Consider the following 22,679-nt stretch of genomic DNA (forward strand, 5'->3'; position numbering starts at 1 on the left):
GATCATCTCATCATCCTAAGGCTGATCTACACCCTCCTCCTGGATGAGACCAGGCTGTACTCCTGCTTGCAGAGGCGTTTACTGGCTTGTGACTCTGGCTAGGGCAGCCACACGTGTGCCAGATATGGGCTACCTTCTGCTAGGTAAGTCAACGGGGCTCTATTAGCTCAAAATCGCACACTGGAGTGTGTGAATTTGCACAAGTCTGAAGGGACAGAGAATTTTTGCTTTGTTTTTTTAAAACCACTTGTAAAAACAAGAGGCAGATACTGAACTGGAGCCAACATCTGTATCTTTGTAAGACTCTCAATCACCAGCCTTTTGCTGACTCTAGAGCAATAAATATTCAGAGCCTTAAAGGCTTTTCTTCAATCTGCTTAGGAGAAAGCAGCCTTCAAACAATGGCCAAGAAGGGATCTTTCCCAACCTCAGCTTCAGTGGATCAGCTCAGTGAGAGAGCGGACCTCACCAGATTCTTGCAGCGCCACAGGCTCCTCATTCTTTTTAATGCCAAAAAAATGAGGAAACCCACTCAATCAGTAATTTAGAGCACAACCACACATGCAGCAGATATGGCCCAGTGGAGGAGACAAAAGCCTCCCCCAAGGTAAGAGCAGGAACGACCAGCTAGACGGAGGGGAGGGGAAGATATCTGAGATCAGAGCTGCCATCACCCCTATGGTGGAGGTAGACCCCTGGCCTCACCTCTACATGTGGATTCAACCAGTTCAGATCCTATTTTAGGCTTCATATGGGGTTTTTCATCTTCAGAGCACTTAACAGGCATGTGTTAATCCCCACAACGCCCTTCCGTGGCAGATAAGTGTTTATTATCTCCGCTCTACAGCTGGTGGGACAGGCACGGTGGGGAGCGGCTCATTGTTGCAGACCCTAGGCAACCTCAGCTTCTAGGCTCCTCAGAAAGACACAGCAGGAGCACTCAGCTTGGACTGATGAAGGAAGCCTCAGGGCAACTCCCTGGGGGAATCTGGGCCACTTCCTGGGCCAGTGGGCTGCTGCAGCCAGGCTGGGATGGGCACCATTCCCCAGTCAGTGCTTTCCTAGAGAGGAAGTTGAAAGCATCTTCCAAACACAAAGTCCCAGGACACATCTCCGCTGCCTTTGTGCTGTAGGTCAGGAAAGCGGCACTCAAATTTATTATGGGCAAATTAACACCCATGGAGATTAAAGCTTTATCTCCTGCCGGCTCGGCCACATCTGACTTAGTAATGTGCAGTACTGGGCTGACACTATGTCCCTGCGTGCTGGAGAAGCTGCGTCCTCACTGCACCTCCCACTTCCCAGGGTCCCAGTACCACGTCCTTCTGTGTTGGGGACTAAACGTGCTCACTTCCTCCACCCTTAGCTTCTCCATCCTACTCTGAGCTGCGCCTTGGGCACCGCCAGCCTGTCTGCTCTGCCTTTTTTTGCCTGTTGAAGTCAGTATTTGACAGATAAACACATAAAGAAGAACAGAGGGCAGAGCAGGGACACGTGGCCACCATCGATGTGGTCCCAACACCCAAGCATTAACGTCAGTTTGACACTACCATCTCTCTCTGTGCAGCAACATGGCAAAACGAAGGTCACCACTGTCAGCGTGAAACCATCAGCCCACCCCCAAATGGAGAGTGAATCAGTGCCGAGGCACCCAGGGAGGAATTACCATGCACTTGGTTGATCTCCGAGTTGGATGACAGGATCTCATCAGCCAACTTCTGGGCAGTGGGCAGCACCTCGGTGTGGTGCGCTGTGATCAAATACTGAACAAACTTCTGGAGCTGGTCCCTGTTCATCTGGAAAAGGGTCTCTGAGATGGGAAGACGGAGTTTGACCTGGTCGGGCTTACGGATCCTGTACAGCGAAAGTGCCACGACATGGGCACAGTAAAAAATGTCCTTGTTCCCACAGCCACATGTCACTGAGGTGATTTTGCAGCGGTCGAAGCTGATGGCCACCTTGTAGGTCATCTCTGGTTCCGTTGCAGTCGCAGGCTCCGTTACCGTCCCGCTGAGGTGGAACCCTGGAGAGGAAAGGAGAAGAGGAAAAGGCCACGTTAGCTTCCCTCTGACCAGGACCATCCGCGCAAACTCTGGAAGGAGGACAAGGCTGCTCATGCATCGCTGTGCCAAGGAGTGGACGACCCAATGCACGCCATCCTGGTGGCTTACGCTCAGCAACACCAGCCCACGTACAAACACACTCTTACATCAACGCACGCGTGCAGCCAGATTCTTTGGCGGGTTTATTTAACAGCCAAACCCTCAGGGGACGAGCAAAGCCTCTCAGTTCCCATTTGTTTAAGAGTCTCTCAGACTGCTTCTCTCCTGGGAGTCATCTTCCTCCACACCTTCCCTCTCACTGAATTTGCAACTCACGTGAGCGAGGGCTGGCAGAAAAAGGACAGGTTTTCTTTTCTTTGACGAGGCAGACAAAAACCCAATCAACCACAAATTAAAAGCAATGCAACTCCAGCTCGAGTCCTTCAACCAGGCAGAGCGCTCCAGGGCACTTCTGAGCTCCAACACACAGCAGGAACAAGGAGCAGAGACGGGAGCTTCAACTGCAGGCTTGGGGAGTGGGGGAAACTGTTTCTTCCTTGAGCTCCATAATATCTGCTGCTCCCCTGCGAGCTCTTGAGCTCTCTTTGAAATACTGTGGCCAGGAAGCCAGCCACTCGTCAGTGCAATCCATGTGCTGGGCAGTAACAGAGGCAAATGTTATGGTATTCCTGAGAGCTCCTGCTGAGTCACGAGGGGCTGCAGCGTCTTCGTGCACAAACCGTGAAAAAAAACCCCCAACAAGTCCCATAAGCAGGTGAAGAGAGAGAAACGGGTTCGGAAGGTCTGCTGGGTCCAAGGAAGATGGACACACCAAGCAAGTGAGGGATAAAGTCAGTGAGAAAAGCCTGGATGCCCATTAACCTCAGCCTGAAAGCCCAGGGAGCACTTCCCAGTAACCAGCTGCCGAGGAGGTCCAACACCAATGCTTTGCACTTGCCCAGCCTCCTGGAAAAGGGACATCTTTGTTTCCCCCATCCGTCCGCCTGGTTGCTCCAAGGAAAACAAGGCCACACCAGGAGGTTAATTAACACGCCAGGCTCACCCACTGCCCCCATGTCAGAGCCTAGCACAGTACCTGGGACCCAGTGCTCCAGCCCTCTTCCCCAAAGAGGATGCTCACTTTTGTCTGTGCCACTGCAACCATACTAAGCCATGTTTGTACAGAGGTCCCTGCGGAGCCTGCCTGCCGTCCCCCTGGAGAAGGCAGCAGACAGCTGAGAGCCCTACAATTAGCGACAGAAAAGGAGAAGGGGTGTGGAGGGGTGAAGATTAAAATACATTAACTGCATCAAACCCTTGTGTGTTTGCCAGCTCTCACAAAGGCTTTCCGAGACAAATTCTACCAGCAGTTTTTAATAAATGGCATCAAAACCAGCTATTCACTGCCAGTCTCTTTAAAGCCACGCCAAAACCCACATTCAGATCTGATTAAGCATCAAGGAGATCTGCTTTTACTTTAGCACAGGGGAGGGGGAGAGCAAACCTGTTCTGCTGCCATTGCCCAAAACCCACCCCACGTGGCCAGAGGAGCGGCGGGGAGAGACAGACAACCCCGCATTACCCTCTCGCTCATGCGCTGCTGGGAATGGAAGCGTGGCTGCAGAGGTGCCGGGTTCAGCCTTGGAGGTACTGGGCTCAGTGCCGCGGGGGCACAGCCAGGGGCTGACAAGCCACCCCCTCACCCCCCGGCACGAGTCCATCCTCCAGCAGCCAAACTATATAAATCCCAAGGATAAACTCCCAAGTGTTTATGTTTTACCACTTCTCTGGTCTGCAATGCTTGGCAGGCAGCTCCGACTGACTGCCAGTTTCTCCCGAGTTTACTTTTTGAACAAGTTAAAAGGACTGGAAACCACGTTCCTGAACAAGAATGTATGTATATATGCATATGTATACCCACAGACATATACACATATATATATAAAACCCTCTAAGACAAATTACTAGTCATAAACACCGCCTTGAAACGCTTACTTTAGCAGGACCATGGGCCAGACTCGACTCGTGGCTAAGTGGTGTAATGCTGGAGGAACTCATTTAACCAAACAACCTGTTTCAGACAGGTGTTAAGTCTGCAAATACATCAACCGTGATCTGAATCCAGCGCCCCAAGACAGAAAATTTGTCCACATACTTCCCAGGCTGCTCTCAGGCATCCCAAAAGCCATGCTCACCCATCTGCTGCGAGAGCTGGTCCTTGCAACTTGTAGCCAGGGTCTGCACATGGAACAGGACGGTTCAGCACATTGGCAACTGCCAAGTTCATCTGGCACTGGAGTCCTAAGTCAAGTGTCAGTTTAGATTTTAGCTGTGGTGGCAGCAGGTCTATTTCAGATAAACGAGGAACTTTATACAAAACATTTATCAAAAGCTTAGTCAGCAATTAAGCACGGTGAGAAGGGGAGAGACAGGAACTGGCAGGAACAGATGCATTATTTGGGAATGTTTACATTAACGGGAGGTCAGGCTGCAGCTACCACACTGTGCCCTGCTCGGCAGCCAGGCCTGCACCCCAGCCCCATGGGTGCTGAGCATGCCAGCTCAGCAGCAACAGGTATCGCTGTCCCAGAGAAGAGCGGTAGTTAAAAGGCAGGTTATGGTGTGGTTACTCCATCATCCATCGATGCAATCACTCCTGGTCCACATAAAACCCTGATGCCACAGTCACCAAGAGGCTACAGGTCACCCTAGAGAAGGACAGCTGTCACCGTACCCTCCTCTCCATTAATCTCGCATCCTGAAAGTACATGGGGCAGGCAATACCAGCACTCCAGCAGAGAGAAACACAACCCTGGCCTTGGATACAGGGTCTGGATGGTGCTGAGAGCAAAAATACACTCTCCTCCACGTCCCCCCTGCACGTTTCAATTTGAAACGTTCCTACAGCCGAGTGCTTATCTAGGACTTCATCTTCTGTTTCTTAACATAAGCTAACTTGGTGTTTGATTTGCTGCCAGGAAAGTGACAGTGCCAGGACTTGAAAACCATGGAAAAGAAATAATTAAATAACATCCTTGTAGCTACGAACTCATTATGCCCCATCGCAGCCCAGCTTTGTCCCAAGAACAACGTCACCTCCTCCCTGCCCCAGAACAGCCTCCCCTACTTTTACCACGGATGCTTCCCAGTGGATGTCTCCTTGATCCAGGTTGCAAAAGCAGCCGAGTGTTCACACCTGCCCCAGAAAGGGCACAGGAAGGTGCCACAAATGTTCACAGGCACTATGAGCACATCTCCTTCTTAATCCCACTTACCCATCAAACGGGGACAAAACACTGGAGCAAGGACCTTGTATTAGTGCTGCAGGACATTGTGCCTCTGATTTAAATTAAAATAGACCCTAGAAATGTCTTCTGGGAGTCTGTGAGCTCCACACCAGTAGCACTTCCAAACTCACCAGCTGGGAAGCAATCTCCCCATTGGAGCTGGTAAACCCCACCGGCTGGGAGGAGCATGGATGCACAAAACATCCCGGGGCTCCGCAATAGCTATGAAGGATCAAGCCTTTAGCAGGAGCTCCACTGCAGGCAACTTTGCTATTAAGATAAGACCATTAAGGCCTCGACAGAAGAATCTTTAAACAAGTTGGAGAATTCTTTGATCTCTAAACTTACTCGACCAAAAGGAGCTTTGCAAACTCTTCTAGTTCTGTAAGAGCAGCCAGAGTCTTTCAGCTGGGCATTTTCTAACTCAGATGTCCACAAGCCACCTGTCAGGAGAAACAACTAGCCTGTCCTGCAGCTCCAACCCACCCCCAGGCTGGCTCCGGAGTCCCCCAGCAAACTACTAAAGGAGAAGCCAGCGTTCAAGCTGGTTACATCAAAATTCCTGAAGTCTGGAGACGATCAGACCGCAGGTGGATATTTAAACCCCAGAAATAAGCAAGGTGTTACCCAGGCGTAACCCTTTCCTTTCTCATAACTGTGTCACCAAGAGCCCTCCCAACACCTGCGAGGAGGAGGAGGAGAGAGATGAGGACGCCACAGCTACAACACTACCCAGGAACTTCAGAGCTCAGCTCTTCTCCCTCCGGCAGTTGCTGCTCACAGCCATCCCTCAGGTTTCACACCACAGCCCAGGCAGAAGTCACAGTTGTCATTCGCAAAGTTGTGCCATTTGGAAAAATTAGCTCACTCTTCCCAGGCATGGCACTCGCTTGCCTTTCACGGAGTGTTAGTGCAATCCTGCTATGGAGGAAGCCTTCACGCAAGAGCAGCCACCTCCAGGACCTAACCCTGGGCCAGCACAGACCATTTGAGGTTGCTGTGCTGCCATTGCTGTGCAAGAGGACGGGGACCAGCAACGCCTAGGTAACACAGGGAGCATTTCTTTACGTCACTGTAGCTCCTCCTCCTCATCAGGCTTTTCTCAGTGGGGCAAGGAACGGCTCTGCAGAGGGAAACGCGTAACCACATCCATCCTCCCGCGCAAGGACCACAGGTGGGATGCAACCAGACGCTGTACATGAAGAACTCACACCCACATCTGGCTGTCAAAACCTCAAGTGACCTCTTAGTAACTGAGGCCGATGTTTCGGCAGCCTCCGTTAGGAGCAACGTGATGGAAAGTCCATCCACGCAGCTTCCCAATGGCACCAGCCACATCCCCTTGCATCCTGGGCAGGGAGTGGCGGCTGCGTTAGACAGTGGCTTGGCTCCTTGCTGCTCAGCTCCCAGGACCCCACTTCTAGTCAGACTCACCCCATTTCAAATCTGGGTTTGGGCAGCTCTGCCTTCTAGGCAGGCAGGAGCTCTGCAAAACCGAACAGGAACGAACACACGGATATTTATGGAGCTCAGCAGATGTAGACGAGGTAAACTGAAAATCTCAGCACAAGTCGTATACACTAGGTTAACATGACCCAAATATTTTTTTTTTTTAAATTTCCAAACCACAGCGGAAAAGTATTTTAAACTGAAGCGATTCCAAGCTCTTCAGTGATTGAACGGACTGCAGCTCCAGCTCCTAGTGGAAAAACCATTTGTTTTTCCACTGTGTGAAAGCCATAACTAGCAATGAATAATAATTGCTGCACCGAGTGTTATTTATAAGCCATTCTCGGTCACATTTCCATACTTCAAAACAGCAGCTTTCCAAACGTGAATTTAAAATCGGTCAATATTTGTAATGTAGACAACACCCGTGGGAGGAAGGTGTCGGTGTGCTCACGTGGTGGGAAACGGAGGTTAGTAAAATCTCCCAAAGCTTTCCAGCTTCTAGATCAATTCCTCCAGCCGGCTGATTCTGACAATTGCTCAGTCCCTGACCTTGCAGTTGGAAAAGGAGATGGGCTCATGAACTCATTTGCACATGACAATGCTCCAGCAAAGTGAATCATCTGCCTCCGATAGTAACGGAGAGCACGGTGTGCCCCAGCTCTCCCAGGCTCCATTTAGCCAGTGCCGGGCTGGCCTTTTGTGTTGCCAGTGCAAGAAAGGCTCCGCTGAAGATGTGTGCAATTAAACCCACTTTTCTTGTTGCTCTTTTGATTCAGCGCGGCTCAATGAGAGGCACCCTAGGCAGGTGTTGTCACACACAGATAAAATGTGCCTTTTCAGAGCGCTGGCAGACAAAAAGCGAGAGGGTAAGGCGGAATCAATTGCCATTTCTCCCTTGCAAAATAGGGGATCGGGGCTTCCAGGGAGTCAATGAGCAGAGATGGTATGAGTTTACATCCTCCCTCCTCCCCAAAGCAATTTCTTTTTGTGACTGCAGGCAAAGGTGTTGCCGTTGAGCAAGACCTCGGCAGGGATGAAGGAGGCAGGCGATGGCCAGTCAGGAGGACACTGCCCCAGCAGAACGCAGCGTCCTTCTCAGCCCTCCTCCCCAGTCCCTGCCATGCTCCTGTCCTTTCCCAGTCATTAACCACCCTGGAAAAGCACCTCCGGCCTTTGCAGAGCTAAGGAAGACCATCAAAAGCCCCCTGGCAAGGAGCTGTGCCTGTGGCTGAGCTGGAGGAGCCGTAACAAAGGGATGCAGCTGAGCCTGAGAGGATGAGCTACGCCTGCAAGTGTCCCCGCATGCACCTACAGCCTCGGACACCAACTACCACAGGTTTAGGAGAAATACTGTCTCTGTGGGAAGGCCAGGGAAGAAGCACAAGCTGTAAAGAGAGGAGATGTGAGTGGGGCTGTTTGTGCTGGAGGGAGCCATAAGCTCCTCTGAGCAGCTGAGTAAGCTGGAGGGACGCTCTCTCTGCCATCTGCTCTGATCCCACAACACCTCCTGCAAATGAAGAGTCAATCCCCTGGTTTTCTATCCCTGTTAACCTCTAATCAGCCACGAGGACCGGCCTCTGCCTCGCTCTTTATCCGAGCCAGCTAATGCGTGAAGCACGCTGCGCTTCCCATCTGCTCCAGCATTAGTAGAGTTAAAGGACAAAGCCGTTTCCCTGTCCCGAGCCTTCACTTACACAGATGCCCTTGTATTAACTCAATTTCCCAGTGATTTCCATTATTACCCTTACGAGATTTCTGGTGTTTGTTTATCTAGGAGCCTGAAATGGAGGGTTTTTTCCTCCCCCTACCCAGCTCAGGGGGTGGCTGGACCAAGCCAGCTCTCCAGACAACTGGTCCTGATCTGTGATATTCCCCAAAAATATTCAAAACTGTTCCTCATTTTCTCCCCAGCCTGGAGCGCTCTTTGTTGCCCATTCAAACCCAAAAATCCAGGTTTTTAGGGTTTTTGTTGCCAGCCCCATAGCCAAGACCACCTCTCCCCACATCACCTTCCACATCCTTCCGCGCCCCCACCAACAAATGAGTTTTCAATCTACCCAGATGTGCAACCCTTGCTCCAAAGACATATGGTTTGGGGGAAGAAGGGAAAAATACAACCCGTTTTAAAGCTCAGACTGATTTCCTCTGCGAAGGTGCAGCCCTGCAAGCTGAATTCCTCTGCTAGTAGTTCAGATTTAATGCAAACCAACCCAAATGCCATTTTTGCAACAGCATAAGAAATAGAAAGGGCTTGAAGAGAGGATGAGTTCACCACATCTTTGCTAACATGTGCTGCCCACGTAATAACTGGTGGCAAAATGCTGTCAAGTCTCTCTGCTCTTTACTGCTACAGTATATTTCATGGTGAGCTTGACTATAAAGAGCTCTCTTAAAACCAAGAGAAATCAGAAAAATGAGGACGTGACGTACATTTTTTGGCAGAATTGGTGAATGCACCATCTCTATGTTAAGGGAGAAAAAGCAACACATCTCTGCGACCATCTCAGAAGTAGCCTCCCTCTCCCGGCATTCACGAGCAGCCGTGTCTGAACAGGGAGCAACGCCGTTCCTTGTTACACCTCAGGTGTTTTCTCAACAGATGCAGGGGTGTTTTCAAGCATGAAACAAAATATCCCTGGGGAGGAAATTCACTTTTGCTGGAGTTTCCGGGCTCATGCATCCCATCAGTTGAGGCTGCCACCAAGCAGACCCAGCCCCATGCTGTCACTACCCCGGCAACCTCAAGGAAACTGATGGGAGATGCCAAAACTCACACGCGAGGCTGAGCTGGGGTCATCTCCTGACTTCAATGGAGCCACCCAGATTTCCAACAGCTGAGAAGCTTGCTTCTAGCACATAAAAGGGTTTTAATTAGGAAATGCCTCTTATCCACCCATGCAAGTGTCACTACAATGGGATCACTGATGTTAACCACTGTCAGAAGCACGTGGAGTGGTGCTCTTCCCTCTATCATCTTTTTTTTTACGTGGCGATTCATGGCAACCCTTAGCCCCACAAAAACATAATCCCAACCACTAAAAGCGAAGCACCTCTCATGCCAGAGCCCTTAACACGTTGTTCCCTGGCTTAAGGGCTCGTCCCTGGGTACCGTCTCGTTGGGGAAGAAGTTGCTCCAGAGCCATGGACATCCTATTCTCTCTACATATCTGCTCCCCTTGCTGACCTGCTTTTCTGAAACGTGGCCTCCCTCCCGTGTCAGCAGCTTCTCCAGGTCCATCTTGGCCTCAGGCTAGGAAGCAGCTTTAGATTTTGTCTCCAAATACACAAAGACAAACTGCATTCAGTGCATATTTTGCAATTTAAAGCCAGCTCCGGAACAAGCCACCTCCATACCAAAACCTGAACTCAACCCACCACTACGGAAAATCAAAAGCAAAACCAAGCCCGAAAGTCTCCCGACTTGTTTTCTTCCCACGTTTTGGTTTTGCACAGGGCAGGACTGGCAGCCAGCCTAACACCGACCCGAATCAAACCAGGGCATTGCGCCGCAATGGAGGGAAGCAGGACATCACCCTGCTCCTCCCTGAGACATCAGACCTTAAAATAGTAGCTCTACAATTTATAGGGAAGTTATTAGTTATAATTTTCCTGGCCCTCTGAAGCCTTCTGAGGGAATGAAAATGAGGGTATGAAAATCTGCTCCAAATCCTTCCGAAAAAAGACATATTTTCCACCAAAAATAGCTTTTTTTTTTAAATGGAGGATAAAGTCAGACTTTCTAAGTTATTGGCAATGTTGTTAAACGAACATTATATTTACGAAGCGTTTCAATAGCATTTGTGGTAACGGCCTCAGCGAAAGATTTGCTGAAAAGGTCAATTAACTTCCTTTCAAAAATCTCACTTTTAAGCACAGAAAAGGGCTCTGCATTGAAACTGCTCCCCCAAACTGGAAAAATCTTTGAGATGACACCGTTTTGCCATTTCTGCTCTCCATCCCCCATTCAGGAATTGGGCACAGACCCCAGGAGCAGACACTGGGACGAGCCCTCTTTCCTCCCAACTTTTACAGCCCCCGTTTATAATATACTTTTTTTTTTTGCTATTGAATTTCACCGAGAAAACCACAGCCAAACATTTTTTAATATTGTAGAAATATTATTGTACTTAAACGGCTTAGCTCACTTCAGTAGCTTCACAAAAACTTAGTGGTTTCCTTTCTCTCCTGCCCCAAACCAATAAAGCTTAAATTTTGGAGCTTATTAGGGCTGATCCATATAGGGAAATTAACTAGTCACTGCAGAATAAATTATTCAGCAACTGCTATTCCAGATCAGCCTCCTCCTCTGTGGACATTTTATTCCAGAATCATTTTGGAAAACTTTGTGAGTGTATTAATTATTCCTGAAGGAAGGGACTTTAATTCCAGGACAGGAAATCATTCAAATAACTGCTGGACCAGTGGCAGGGCTGGTCTCCAGCCCTTAGTGACAACCCTGACCAGAGCAATCCCAGAAGACGAGTTAAGGGGGGTGTCAAGCTTGGGAAGGCTGATGCTGAATTTCAACGTCCAGCAAAAGTTGAGGTGAAGGAAAGGCACACACCTTGATTTCATGTGGTAAAAATGTTTTTTCCAGTTTTCTTTCAACCCATAAGCTGCAAAATGAGACGAACCATCTAGAGAGAGCTTGGAGGGCTTTTCATCATGAGGTGTCATATCTGCCCCACAGCGCTGGGGAAAGCAGCGACCGATTCCTGCCCCTGGGATCCCTGCACAGAGCCAAAGAAGGGTAAGCTACATGGGGACCACCAGCAGGACCACTCTTCAGAGTGGGAGGAGCACTTGCTATCATATCATGCTTCCCACATCTCCATCTTGGCTCTGCGCTCTTCCCGCAAGGGTCCTGTGTGCCCACTGGGGTCCCGCATTCCCTGTTGGCCCTTCACAGGAGGGACGGCAGCGCTTATGCACATCCCTAGGTGGCCGTAAGGTTTTTGTTTTCATCCATCGCATGCATGAAATGTGTTAAGGGTATCTGAGAAGCCCCAAATCTGACAGTGGAGAGATCTGCAGAGCATGCAGGCGTGCTGTGGCAGCTCCTAAGCCCAGTTCAGCCTGCTGGTGGATGAGTCTTCTGCTTCTTCTCAAGGACCGGGTTTTTATTGGGTGTCCTCCTGTCCTACCAAACTATACATCATGCCCAAAATTACGCCGACAACTACAGAGTCAGCTCCACAGAGCCCACAAGCTTGGGCTCCTTGCCATCTCCTGGGCATGGCCATTTCCCAAAGCCCCACAAGTCATATTCACATTCCCGAGAAACTGTCCACTGCTGCCCACAAAGCTCAACACACTTCAGAGGGCAACAGCAAGGCAGGGTGTTCAGGAGCTATAAGAAAAAGTGAAGAGGGGCCAGACCAACCCAAGCGAGGCAATCGCACACTAGTTCTCAGTTGCCAGTATCACCTCTCTGGTGAGATCCCGCAGCAAAGTTCAGGGTGACAGCTGACAAGCAGTCAAATCACCCAATTCTGACCAACAAAAACCCTCTGCAAAACAGTCATCACACTTTAAATAACACTTAAAACCCCCTTTTGATCACATTAGTTTTCGCATGACCCTTCTGAGAAGTCAGGAAGGCAGGAGGAGGTCTGCAGAGACGAGACTTCCCCAGCAGCCCTCCTTGCTTGAAAGGAAGGCAGTTGGGAAACAGATGCCTGACAAAGATGCTCCGCTCTCCTGCATCAGCAGTTTTCACCATCTTTAGCACACAGACATTTCATGAGACGCAGATTCCCGTGCCGTGATTTTAAGCCCCTCAATGCTATCCTTGCTCCTTCTGGACACGCGTTGTCCCCAACATCTCCCAGTCACACATCACATTGCTACTCTAGCGAGGAGCCTGCAACTGGGAAGCTGTCCCAGAGGATCCACCACGCATGGGAAAACATGAGTCCTCTTGCTTTTCACTTTCAAGATGACTCCACAGTTTCGCAGCCTTCAGAAACAAAGGGCGACAAAAGCTGATACCCAGAGAGACGCAAGCCATCACTTCCTTGGGTAGGAAGCAGCATGCGGGCTGCCTCTGCGAAACTCGTGTTTCTGATTTAAAACTTCACTTTTTTTTTCCTGGAAAAACATTGTTATTCAACACACAGCCCAGACTGTAGGCTCCTCTGTTTGCTTTTGGTGCAGCACAAACATCTAAAACAACACCGCGTAATGACAAGATCTGTCATCGGGACGGCTGGAGCTACAGTAGAAAGAAAAATGAGGGAGCGATCCATTCCTCCTCTCCGGAATTCATCACAATTAAAACAAAAGGAAACCTACATTGTGCAGTTGATGCTAAATACAAGAGACCGAAGGGAAATGGGAGAAGTGAGACCATTTAGTGCTGGTTTTCTCCCATTATGTGGCATGAGGTCCTTCCGGTGCTGAATGGAGTGTCTCCAGCTCCTCTAACCACAGACCTATTTCAGTAATTAAGTCCCTTTATAAAAAGGGGAAAAGGGAAAAAAAAAGGGGGGAAAGGGAAAAAAAAAAGGGGGGAAAGGGAAAAAAAAAAGGGGGGGAAAGGGAAAAAAAAAAAGGGGGGAAAGGGAAAAAAAAAAAAAGGGGGGAAAGGGAAAAAAAAAGGGGGGGAAAGGAAAAAAAAAAGGGGGGAAAGGAAAAAAAAAAAAAGGGGGGAAAGGAAGAAAAAAAAGGGGGGAAAGGAAACAAAAAAGGGGGGAAAGGAAAAAAAAAAAGGGGGGGAAAGGGAAAAAAAAAGGGGGGGGAGGGAAGGGAACAAAAAAGGGGGGGGGAGAAAGGGAAAAAAAAAAGGGGGGGAAAGGGAAAAAAAAAGGGGGGGAAAGGGAAAAAAAAGGGGGGAAGGGAAAAAAAAAGGGGGGGAAGGGAAAAAAAAAAGGGGGAAAGGGAAAAAAAAGGGGGGGGGAAAGGGAAAAAAAAAGGGGGGAAAGGGAAAAAAAGGGGGGGAAAGGGAAAAAAAAGGGGGGAAAGGGAAAAAAAAGGGGGGAAAGGGAAAAAAAAGGGGGGAAAGGGAAAAAATAGGGGGGAAAGGGAAAAAAAAGGGGGGGAAAGGGAAAAAAAAGGGGGGGAAAGGGAAAAAAAAGGGGGGGAAAGGGAAAAAAAAGGGGGGGAAGGGAAAGAAGAGGGGGGGAAAGGGAAAAAGGAGGGGGGGAAAGGGAAAAAAAAGGGGGAAGGGAAAAAGGGGGAAAGGGAAAAAAGGGGGGGAAGGGAAAAAAAAAGGGGGGAAAGGGAAAAAAATGGGGGAAAGGGAAAAAAGGGGGGAAGAGAAAAAGGGGGAAAGGGAAAAAAGGGGGAAAGGGAAAAAAGGGGGAAAGGGAAAAAAGGGGGAAAGGGAAAAAAGGGGGAAAGGGAAAAAAGGGGGAAAGGGAAAAAAGGGGGAAAGGGAAAAAAGGGGGAAGGGAAAAAAGGGGAAAGGGAAAAAAGGGGGAAAGGGAAAAAAAAAGGGGGAAAGGGAAAAAAAAGGGGGAAAGGGAAAAAAGGGGGAAAGGGAAAAAGGGGGAAAGGGAAAAAGGGGGAAGGAAAGGGGAAAAAAGGGGGAAAGGGAAAAAAGGGGGAAAGGGAAAAAAGGGGGAAAGGGAAAAAAGGGGGAAAGGGAAAAAAGGGGGGAAAGGGAAAAGAAAAAAAAAGGGGGAAAGGGAAAAAAGGGGGAAGGGAAAAAAAGGGGGAAAGGGAAAAAAGGGGGAAAGGGAAAAAAGGGGGGGAAAGGGAAAAAAGGGGGAAGAAAGGGAAAAAAAGGGGGAAAGGGAAAAAAAGGGGGGGGGAAAGGGAAAAAAGGGGGAAAGGGAAAAAAGGGGGAAAGGGAAAAAAGGGGGGAAAGGGAAAAAAGGGGGGAAGAGAAAAAAGGGGGGAAGAGAAAAAAGGGGGGAAGAAAAAAAGGGGGGAAGAGAAAAAAGGGGGGGAAGAGAAAAAAGGGGGGAAGAGAACAAAGGGGGGAAGAGAAAAAAGGGGGAAGAGAAAAAAGGGGGGAAGAGAAAAAAGGGGGGAAGAGAAAAAAGGGGGGAAGAGAAAAAAGGGGGGAAGAGAAAAAAGGGGGGAAGAGAAAAAAGGGGGGAAGAGAAAAAAGGGGGGAAGAGAAAAAAGGGGGAAAGGGAAAAAAGGGGGGAAGAGAAAAAAGGGGGAAAGGAAAAAAGGGGGGAAGAGAAAAAAAGGGGGGAAGAGAAAAAAAGGGGGGAAGAGAAAAAAGGGGGGAAGAGAAAAAAGGGGGGAAGAGAAAAAAAGGGGGGAAGAGAAAAAAAAGGGGGGAAGAGAAAAAAGTGGGGACGAGAAAAAAAGGGGGGAAGAGAAAAAATGGGGGGAGGAGAAATAATGGGGGGAAGAGGAAAAAAGGGGGAAAGGGAAAAAAGGGGGAAGGGAAAAAAGGGGGAAAGGGAAAAAAGGGGGTAAGAGAAAAAATGCGGGGAAGAGAAAAAAAGGGGGGAAGAGAAAAAAAGGGGGGAAGAGAAAAAAAGGGGGGGAAAAGGGGGGAAAAGGGTCCTGTAATATCCCAGCCAACTATCTGCTGGCTGGCTGAAATACAACCTGGAAGCCCCACTGGAGTGAAGCCTCAGCACGGCAGCCTCCTGCAGCTCCTGGTTTGCCCCGATCCCCCATGGGACAAGCCAGGCAGAGCTCCCTGGCAGCGGACACCGCGCACGCCAGAGGGTTATCAGCAGATTTATCTCAATTTGGAATTGGAAGCAACCAAAAATGCAGTGAGCTCAGCATAACGGGACAGAAACAAAGTAAAAAGCAAAACCAGATGAGCAACTGGGGAGTTGATTCCTCTCTTCCCTTTGAAAAGGGAAGCCGGTAATTTGAGAGAAGGCGTGTGTTTTACCCACAGTCTCAGCACAGGGTTTTAGGAATCGCCCTAATCGGCACATAACCCAAGCATTACACGGTGCTCCCGCTCAGAGTCTGGAAAGCAGGGAGGGAAATCTTTCCCTGACCATTGAAAGAGGATCCACAGATACCCCCAGAAAAGGGGGAGCAGCCACACACCACAGGTGACACATCCTGGCTCAAGGGTCTCCCACCTGCCCAGTTGGCAGAGCGCATCTGCAGAGCTGCACCCTGCTGGGCATCTCCACCGAGAGCAGCACCCACCATCTTCCCCACCCCGTGCTGAGCCAGGAGTGGGGCCCCTCTTTGTGCAGGCAGGAAACCGAGGCAGCAGGCACCAGCAAAAGAGCCGAGTGCTGCAGGACAGTCGGCTGGCGAGTGCGGAGCAAGGGATGCAAGGAGCCCACAATCTGTCACTGACTCCCCGGGAAGGGAACCTCCAGCCCTGCCCTCCCCCCAGGCGATGTTCTGGGGCTTAAACTGCAATATCTGCAAGGTTTGGGGTGAACTCCCGCAGTCAGGCTTTCCAGGAGCCGTGGCTGCCGGGCCAAACATGGCACATGATTGCAAATTAAATTGCTGTAATGAGAGGCGTGAGGGCTGACGCTGGGAAAGTCATCTTCATTGAGATGACATCTGAAAACGGATCCGTGCAGGTGGGTTCCGTCCTGCCCTGATGTTGGATGCTCTAACCCCGCTTCCCGCGGCTGCTTAGCAACTCCCACAGCTTGCTGCACCGACTGCACGTCAGGCGTGACATACCTTCACACTCCGGTTTTGCAGATGAGGAACAGCCAGGAAACAAAACAAAGAGGCCATTTTCTTCTCCAAGAGGTGTCATCTCAGCCTGGACCAGGATGCTGGCCCACAGTCCATGCCAATGAGCAACTGTGATCGCACCAGTTAAGGTTGAAAAATCCCAACATATGAGGTCACGGGAAAAGCCTGGCTATCACAGCACCTCAACTCAATGCAAGCATGAGCTCAAAACCACACAGAAAGGTGTAGAAATGACACTTCTTCGCAAAGCTCCTAACCTTTTAAGCAGAGCCAGTTGTTCTTGTTGTGGCTCAGGGCTTCTGAGCACTCAGGTTTAGTTGCTGAGTGATATTAAGATCACTATGATGCACACGCAGTCAAGCTCCACATCATCTCTGTGTTCCCACAGAAGGGATATGTACAGTGTCCAGGGCCAGGCCACCTCCAAACCAAACACAGCATCACCTCAGGCAAGTGTCTGAAGGAAGCAGCTGTGGGTTTCTGGCATATGAAAAGGGCTGAGACCTGACCGGCACCACACATCCGATAATGACGCTCACCTGGATGAGCAATGCTGGCGATTGCCCGGCAACTCACTGAGATGTGTCCAACCAGTCGTGCCAGATTTCAAACTTGCTTACTCAGAGCTAAAGGAGACAGGAGCCCCAAAGCTCCCAGCAAGACCAGCTTAATTCCCTCGTTGTGCAAACAGCCACGGGCACCCTTGCTTAGAGACCTACTTGCACGACTTTACACCCAACATTTGGGCGTGCAGGGAACTGTCACATTTTACTGCCTCTGACACTGATGCTCCTGCCTCGACAGCCAACAGTCCCTGAGACCACACACATGCCAAATTAAAACAACTGTAACCTTCAGCAGCCTCTCTCTCTAAAGAGCAATTGCCATTACTTATTAATTTGCTTCCTCAAAATAAACAAGAAATTTATTAGAATCTGAAATAGATGGGGAGCGCACGGGGCAGCAGAGGGACAGGAGGTTGCCACTTGTCTTTAAAGAAAATAAATATTTCTATACTGGATTACACTTTCCACTTGCTGTTTCCCCTAGGAGCCAATTTCCACACTGTGCATTTCTTCCACAGGAGATGGAAACCCCACAGGCTTCTATGGCAGGTCAAGGGCTCAGCCATCTTCAAGTGGAGGAAGCACCAAATTTGGAACCTAGCAGGTGAAATGTAAATAAAAATAGAAATTTAGAAATAAAAGTTATGTGCATCTTAGTGATGAACATATCTAAAAACATGGTCTACAGGCTGCTCTCATGGATCATGACCTTGACATCTCGCAGAGGAGGTGTATTCTTTCAAAATCAATTCAGTTCCTTGTTTAGAGAAGCCACTCTGTTAAACCTAGAGACAAACTCATCATGGACAAAGACCAATACTTCTCAGGAGAGCTGAAAGCAGAGCCTCACTCCAGCCAGCCTACAAGCAGGTAATGCTCACAGGTGGAACCAGAGGCACAAAACACTTCAGCACAGTTTCTTGCATCATCTACAGTGAGCAGAAACAGTCGAAAGGATGACAAGAAGCAGAGTTCCCATCACGCTCACAATAAACATTTGCAAAGGCAAAACATCATCTGTGCATCTTCCATCCATGCAACAGCCTTGCTCTCATACATCCTTCCTTGTTTCTCCAGTCAGAAGGAAGGGATAAAAAATGGCTGTCGCCACAACGTGAGTTATCAATCACGTCAGTACACTGGACCAAAGGAGAAGTAAATTATGTTCCCAGTCTACTCAGCATCTGCGCAGGCAGGAGCGCATGGGAGAATGAGGGAAAGAAAACACACAGCAGATAATCAGGACACCTGAAATACAAGCAGCGAGTTCGCAGTCATGGCTGCCTTCAGTCCTGGTGATTTACTAAAAATCAAACTGTTTTTTAAGCGAACAACGCTGAGCAACAGCAGAGCAGAAACCTCTGGGGCAGATGTGATCACTCTATCCTGTAGGACATCTAGGATGCCACAAAGGCTTTATCCCTCAGCCTTCCCCTTAACGAAGGTATGAAAACCTACATTAGCATCCTCATCACCTCCAGTCACGTAACTGGTAAGAAGTGCAGCCTTGATTGCTCTGTGCCACCAGATGTTGCTGGATTTGGACAATGGGTATGAACTGTGTCAAGGGAAGACACCACCAGACCTATAAGCCTGAGTAAACTAAACTAAAAAGAAATTAAACCCAAACCCATTGCTACATCGATCCCATCACAGGCTCTGTTAAGCTCTGCCAGCCTTAATCATTGTCCTCATCTCCTACTGTCCTCTAGACCGCACCAGCCTCAAACGCTTGGGAAACGCTATCTCAGCTTGACACCTCCAGAAGATGTGATGACCAAAAGGTCAACAGTTGATTTCCAGACTGTTCTGCAGTGAGTCAACAGCCAAAACAGCACAGTGGAAGCTCATGCGAGCAGTAAAGCCAACGCTGGTCAGCCCAGCCTCTGGTCACTCTCCACCTTCCAGCCCATCATTTGCCCAGCCTGCATTCTGCTCCTTTGCAGAAGGACATCACACAGTCTCCAAGGCAGATGCTGCTGAACTCACCTACTTCCACTGAAGACACCAATTAAACTCACCTTGAAATTTTCAGCCGCCTGTATCTGCGCCAACTGGATATTTAAGCTGACACTTTTGCACGTTCACTTTGTCTGAAGCCAACAGATCAATCTGCCTCAAATACAGGAGATCTCTTTTTAACACTCCAAAACTAATGAAAAAAATCCCCTCTGATGAAAGGACAACACCGGATCAGAGGAGTTTCATTATCCCTTAACCATGCAAAGTTGGAAGCTTGTCCCCTGTTCAATTCTAATACTCCAACTCTGCTAAACATTAACTGTATAAATAATCAAACACTTCACAGGACAGAGTCATACTTCCAATCTGGGGCCAATAACGCAGAGGGTGATGAAGGTTGTAGTCTTCTGGGGCTGAAGGATTTCCAGCGCTCTCCGAAGAGCAGAACAAAGGCGGTCCCTTCCCCCTCCGCCGCCTTCAAAGCAAAAGCTTTGATTCACTCCTCGAGACCACATCAAGCCAGAGCACAGGCATGCGAATGGCTTGTATCTCATCACCCCCCTCCACTCCAGAGACACATGCAAAACCACCAGCCATTGTGTGGTCTCAGCTCCATCAAACAAACAGTCCCACTCCTAAACACCCACCTCTCCCCAGCCCCGCTGGCTGGCAGCCTCCAAGCATCCCACCTCCAAGCATCCCTCTCACCAGGAAGGTGAAGTGGCAGCAACCTGAGCCCATGTCAGTCCCAGACACGGTCCCTTCCACCAAACCCCCTCAGTGCTTCTTCAAGACAAGTATCATCCTGGCAAACAGCACTTGGGTGAGACAGGAGCTCCAGCTCTCCAAACACCTGTGGTCTTCCACCTGGCTCACAGGGGCCAGAGACTCAATGCTACTGGAAACAACTCTGGTTTCCGCTGCTTGTAATGAGGATCGCAACTGCCTGGCACCTCCAAAATGAAGCTCTCATCCTCTTTGAGCTTTGGTTCCCCCAACTGCAAAGCTGGGATAATGTCCCTTCTGGGTCTCAAAACAGTGTTTTAAGGAGCAGGCTGAAGTTGTCTCGCTCGTTAGGAAAGGATTGGTGCATTTGCAAAACGCTGCAGAAAGAAAGATCTATAAAGGAAAGAAGCCCATTTGAAAGAAGTTAAAAATGAAAAGCTGCATTAAAAATATATGAATTTGATGCTGACCATCCCCCTCTTCCAAGGTCAAGCTAAGGTACTTTCTTGGAATATGTAATCATCTGATATCCAGGACTTCCCCGCTTTAGACCAATGCTCTCACTTTAACGATGACTGAAAAGCTTCAAGTGATGTTTGACAATCAAAGAAGCAGAAGCCAAATGGAGAAATGTTCGACCTGCAGCCCTGCCTAAAAAAACGGCGCTTTCAGTACTTCTGAGCCGACTTCAGAAAATTAGTATTGGCTTTGTCAGAACCCAGGAGAGCAATTCTGCATTAATTATCGCTTCGCTCCACAGACAGACATACAAAAGATAAAGACAATCACAAAGCTTGTTCAGAACAGGCGATTCAGCACCAGAGGTCAGCACAAATATTTTCTCCTTCATGTGTTATTCAACCACCCAGGTCCTGAAGAAAGCCCTTGACTCTACCTACACTCCATGGTAAAGCATGGACTCACCACAGCCCATGTGATTTCTGTCCACATTGATGAGTTGAGTTTCAGCATCTGAGCTGTACAAAAAACAACCTGAGGTCAAGGAGGGGATGTATCGCCCAGTCTCTTGCTGCAGTGAGCATGAAGCCCCTCTGGAAAGAGTCTGAAGTCTTTGGGGATATTTGCTGGCTCACCAGCCCCAGCCCATGCTCTGCACCATCTCTGCTTCCGCAGACAGTCCATACAGATGTGAGCGCAAGTGGACCAGACCGAAGGGTGGGCTCACCTCCCAAGCAGGGCAGTCACATGAAAACTTCCATCTTCAAAGGAGTCAGCAGAGTTCCTCTCTATGAGCTGCATGGGCAAGAAAAGACCTGTTTCCACCACTGCACACTGCAGACCTCGTGGCAGGGTTGAGCAGCACTGCACATGGTCCATCATGCTACCTGTATATTATTAATTAGACCAACGCAGTGCAGTCTGGAGTTGTCCTGTGCAGGTACAGGGACCTGTTTCAGCAGCAAGTTCCCCTGCTTCCCCTAGCAGGACCCTGATTTATCTCCTTCTCCTGCTGAATGAGGAGAGTGCAGTTGGGATGTACAAGCACAGAGAAGGACTCTTGGTTTCTAGCACATCAGCTGTGGGGTGGGGGAACCCGAGTGTTGCATTCTGGGGAAATGCTTTTTCTGGTCAGCCCATCGTTCTCAGTTTCTCCCTCTCAGCATCCCCATGAAACATGTATGAGAGCACAAGACACCTCTTCAGGGGTCCCCAGCACTGACTGGAGTAGCTCAGGCTTAAGCCCAGCTCTTTGCAGACACAGCCTGTCCCATGTGCACAGACACAGCTTGAGAATGTACAGAGCAAACATCAACAGGAGAAGGGTCTCTGATCTTTGGGACTTGGTTCCTTCAGAAAGCCACATTGGAAAGGACTTAGCACTGCTTTACAGCATCCACAAGCAGCTTACAGCAAGTAATTCAGATGTCATTCAAATTACTGGTGCAGCACCAAGGAAACAACCCTTTGTGAGCACTGGACACAAGCTTCTCAGTCCCTCCTGGCTCCCTCACCGACACTGACGGGCAAACTGCCCACGCCAAGAACAAGCGGCCTGCTCTTGGGCCGATTCCCACTGCATCTCCTATCTTTATTTAAAACGGGAGATAGTTGGTTTCCCTGTTGAATGCAGTGCAGCGCCAGATGCACCAAACAGGCTTCATCTAAAACACAACCCACTGCCGTTCCAAGTCAAGGGAGAGATGTTGTCCCAGTCTGCAAAGAGTACATTCAGAAACCCTTAAAGCCAAGCTCTTGGTCTTGCATTCCATGATGTAGCAAAGACAGAAAGCACCACAGCTCCCCAACAGCTGCTTTTTCTGCCAGCTCCTTGAGCAAGATGGAGCTGCAAGATGGCCCTCTTCCATCTCTGCAGCAAAGACTTCTAACCAAGTCACACCAGACATGGATACGGAGCTGCCAGGGACATTCCCAAAGGACAGCAGCCATTGATGAAAGTCACTGTTGAACAGATTTCCTATTGGAAAGGTTAAATCTGTTTTATTTGAGGATAATTCCCCTACACACTCATCCACGAAGGGAAAGATCAGTTTCAAGGTCAAATGAAAGAAGTAAATTCACCCAAACAACCATGTCCCAGCCTTTGGTATCATGACTTTGTCACCGCAACAGTGCAGTCCTCCAGCCTGTCACATCGCTCTCCCTCCCCATGGTAAATGCACAGAGAACTCAGGAAAAGGAGAGGACAGACAAGGGTCCTTCCAAAGAGGAACAATCCCACATCTTGTGGTGCTGAAGGAAAAGCCCTGCCAGAAGTAAATCCAACAACACAAGAGCTCGCTCTGAGGAAGCATCTACGCAAGCTTTCCTCGCATGTATGCTCTCCCCTAGACACCCATCACCGCTCTCACCTTGCAGAGAGCCACATGCCCAGCAGGTCAGAGCCCAGATGAAAGGTGCAAGAAGCCCCAAAGCAGGGCAGAGTCAGCAGCATCACACTGCACACCTCTGAGACACAGGAACCCAGGCTGGAGGCACACAAGACAGCCAGGATGCTGTGGTGTAGCTGTCACCACCAACGTCCTCCTACTCCAGCCACCGCTCCAGCACCACTGGCAACAGGCAGTCCA

The 22,679-nt window shown here is 49.4% G+C and overlaps 1 protein-coding gene across 1 annotated transcript in view; it reads right to left on the reverse strand.

Annotated features, from left to right (window-relative positions):
* Positions 1–22,679, reverse strand: part of ZSWIM5 (zinc finger SWIM-type containing 5) — a 100,328-nt gene that overhangs the window by 26,460 nt on the left and 51,189 nt on the right. The window contains exon 2 of the mRNA XM_086617307.1: positions 1,667–2,023. Coding sequence (XP_086473433.1) covers positions 1,667–2,023 — 357 coding nt within the window. The remainder of the gene's footprint in view (positions 1–1,666; positions 2,024–22,679) is intronic.

The sequence above is a fragment of the Tauraco erythrolophus genome, chromosome 10 (assembly GCF_009769465.1).
Source record: "Tauraco erythrolophus isolate bTauEry1 chromosome 10, bTauEry1.pri, whole genome shotgun sequence".
Lineage (NCBI taxonomy): Eukaryota > Metazoa > Chordata > Aves > Musophagiformes > Musophagidae > Tauraco > Tauraco erythrolophus.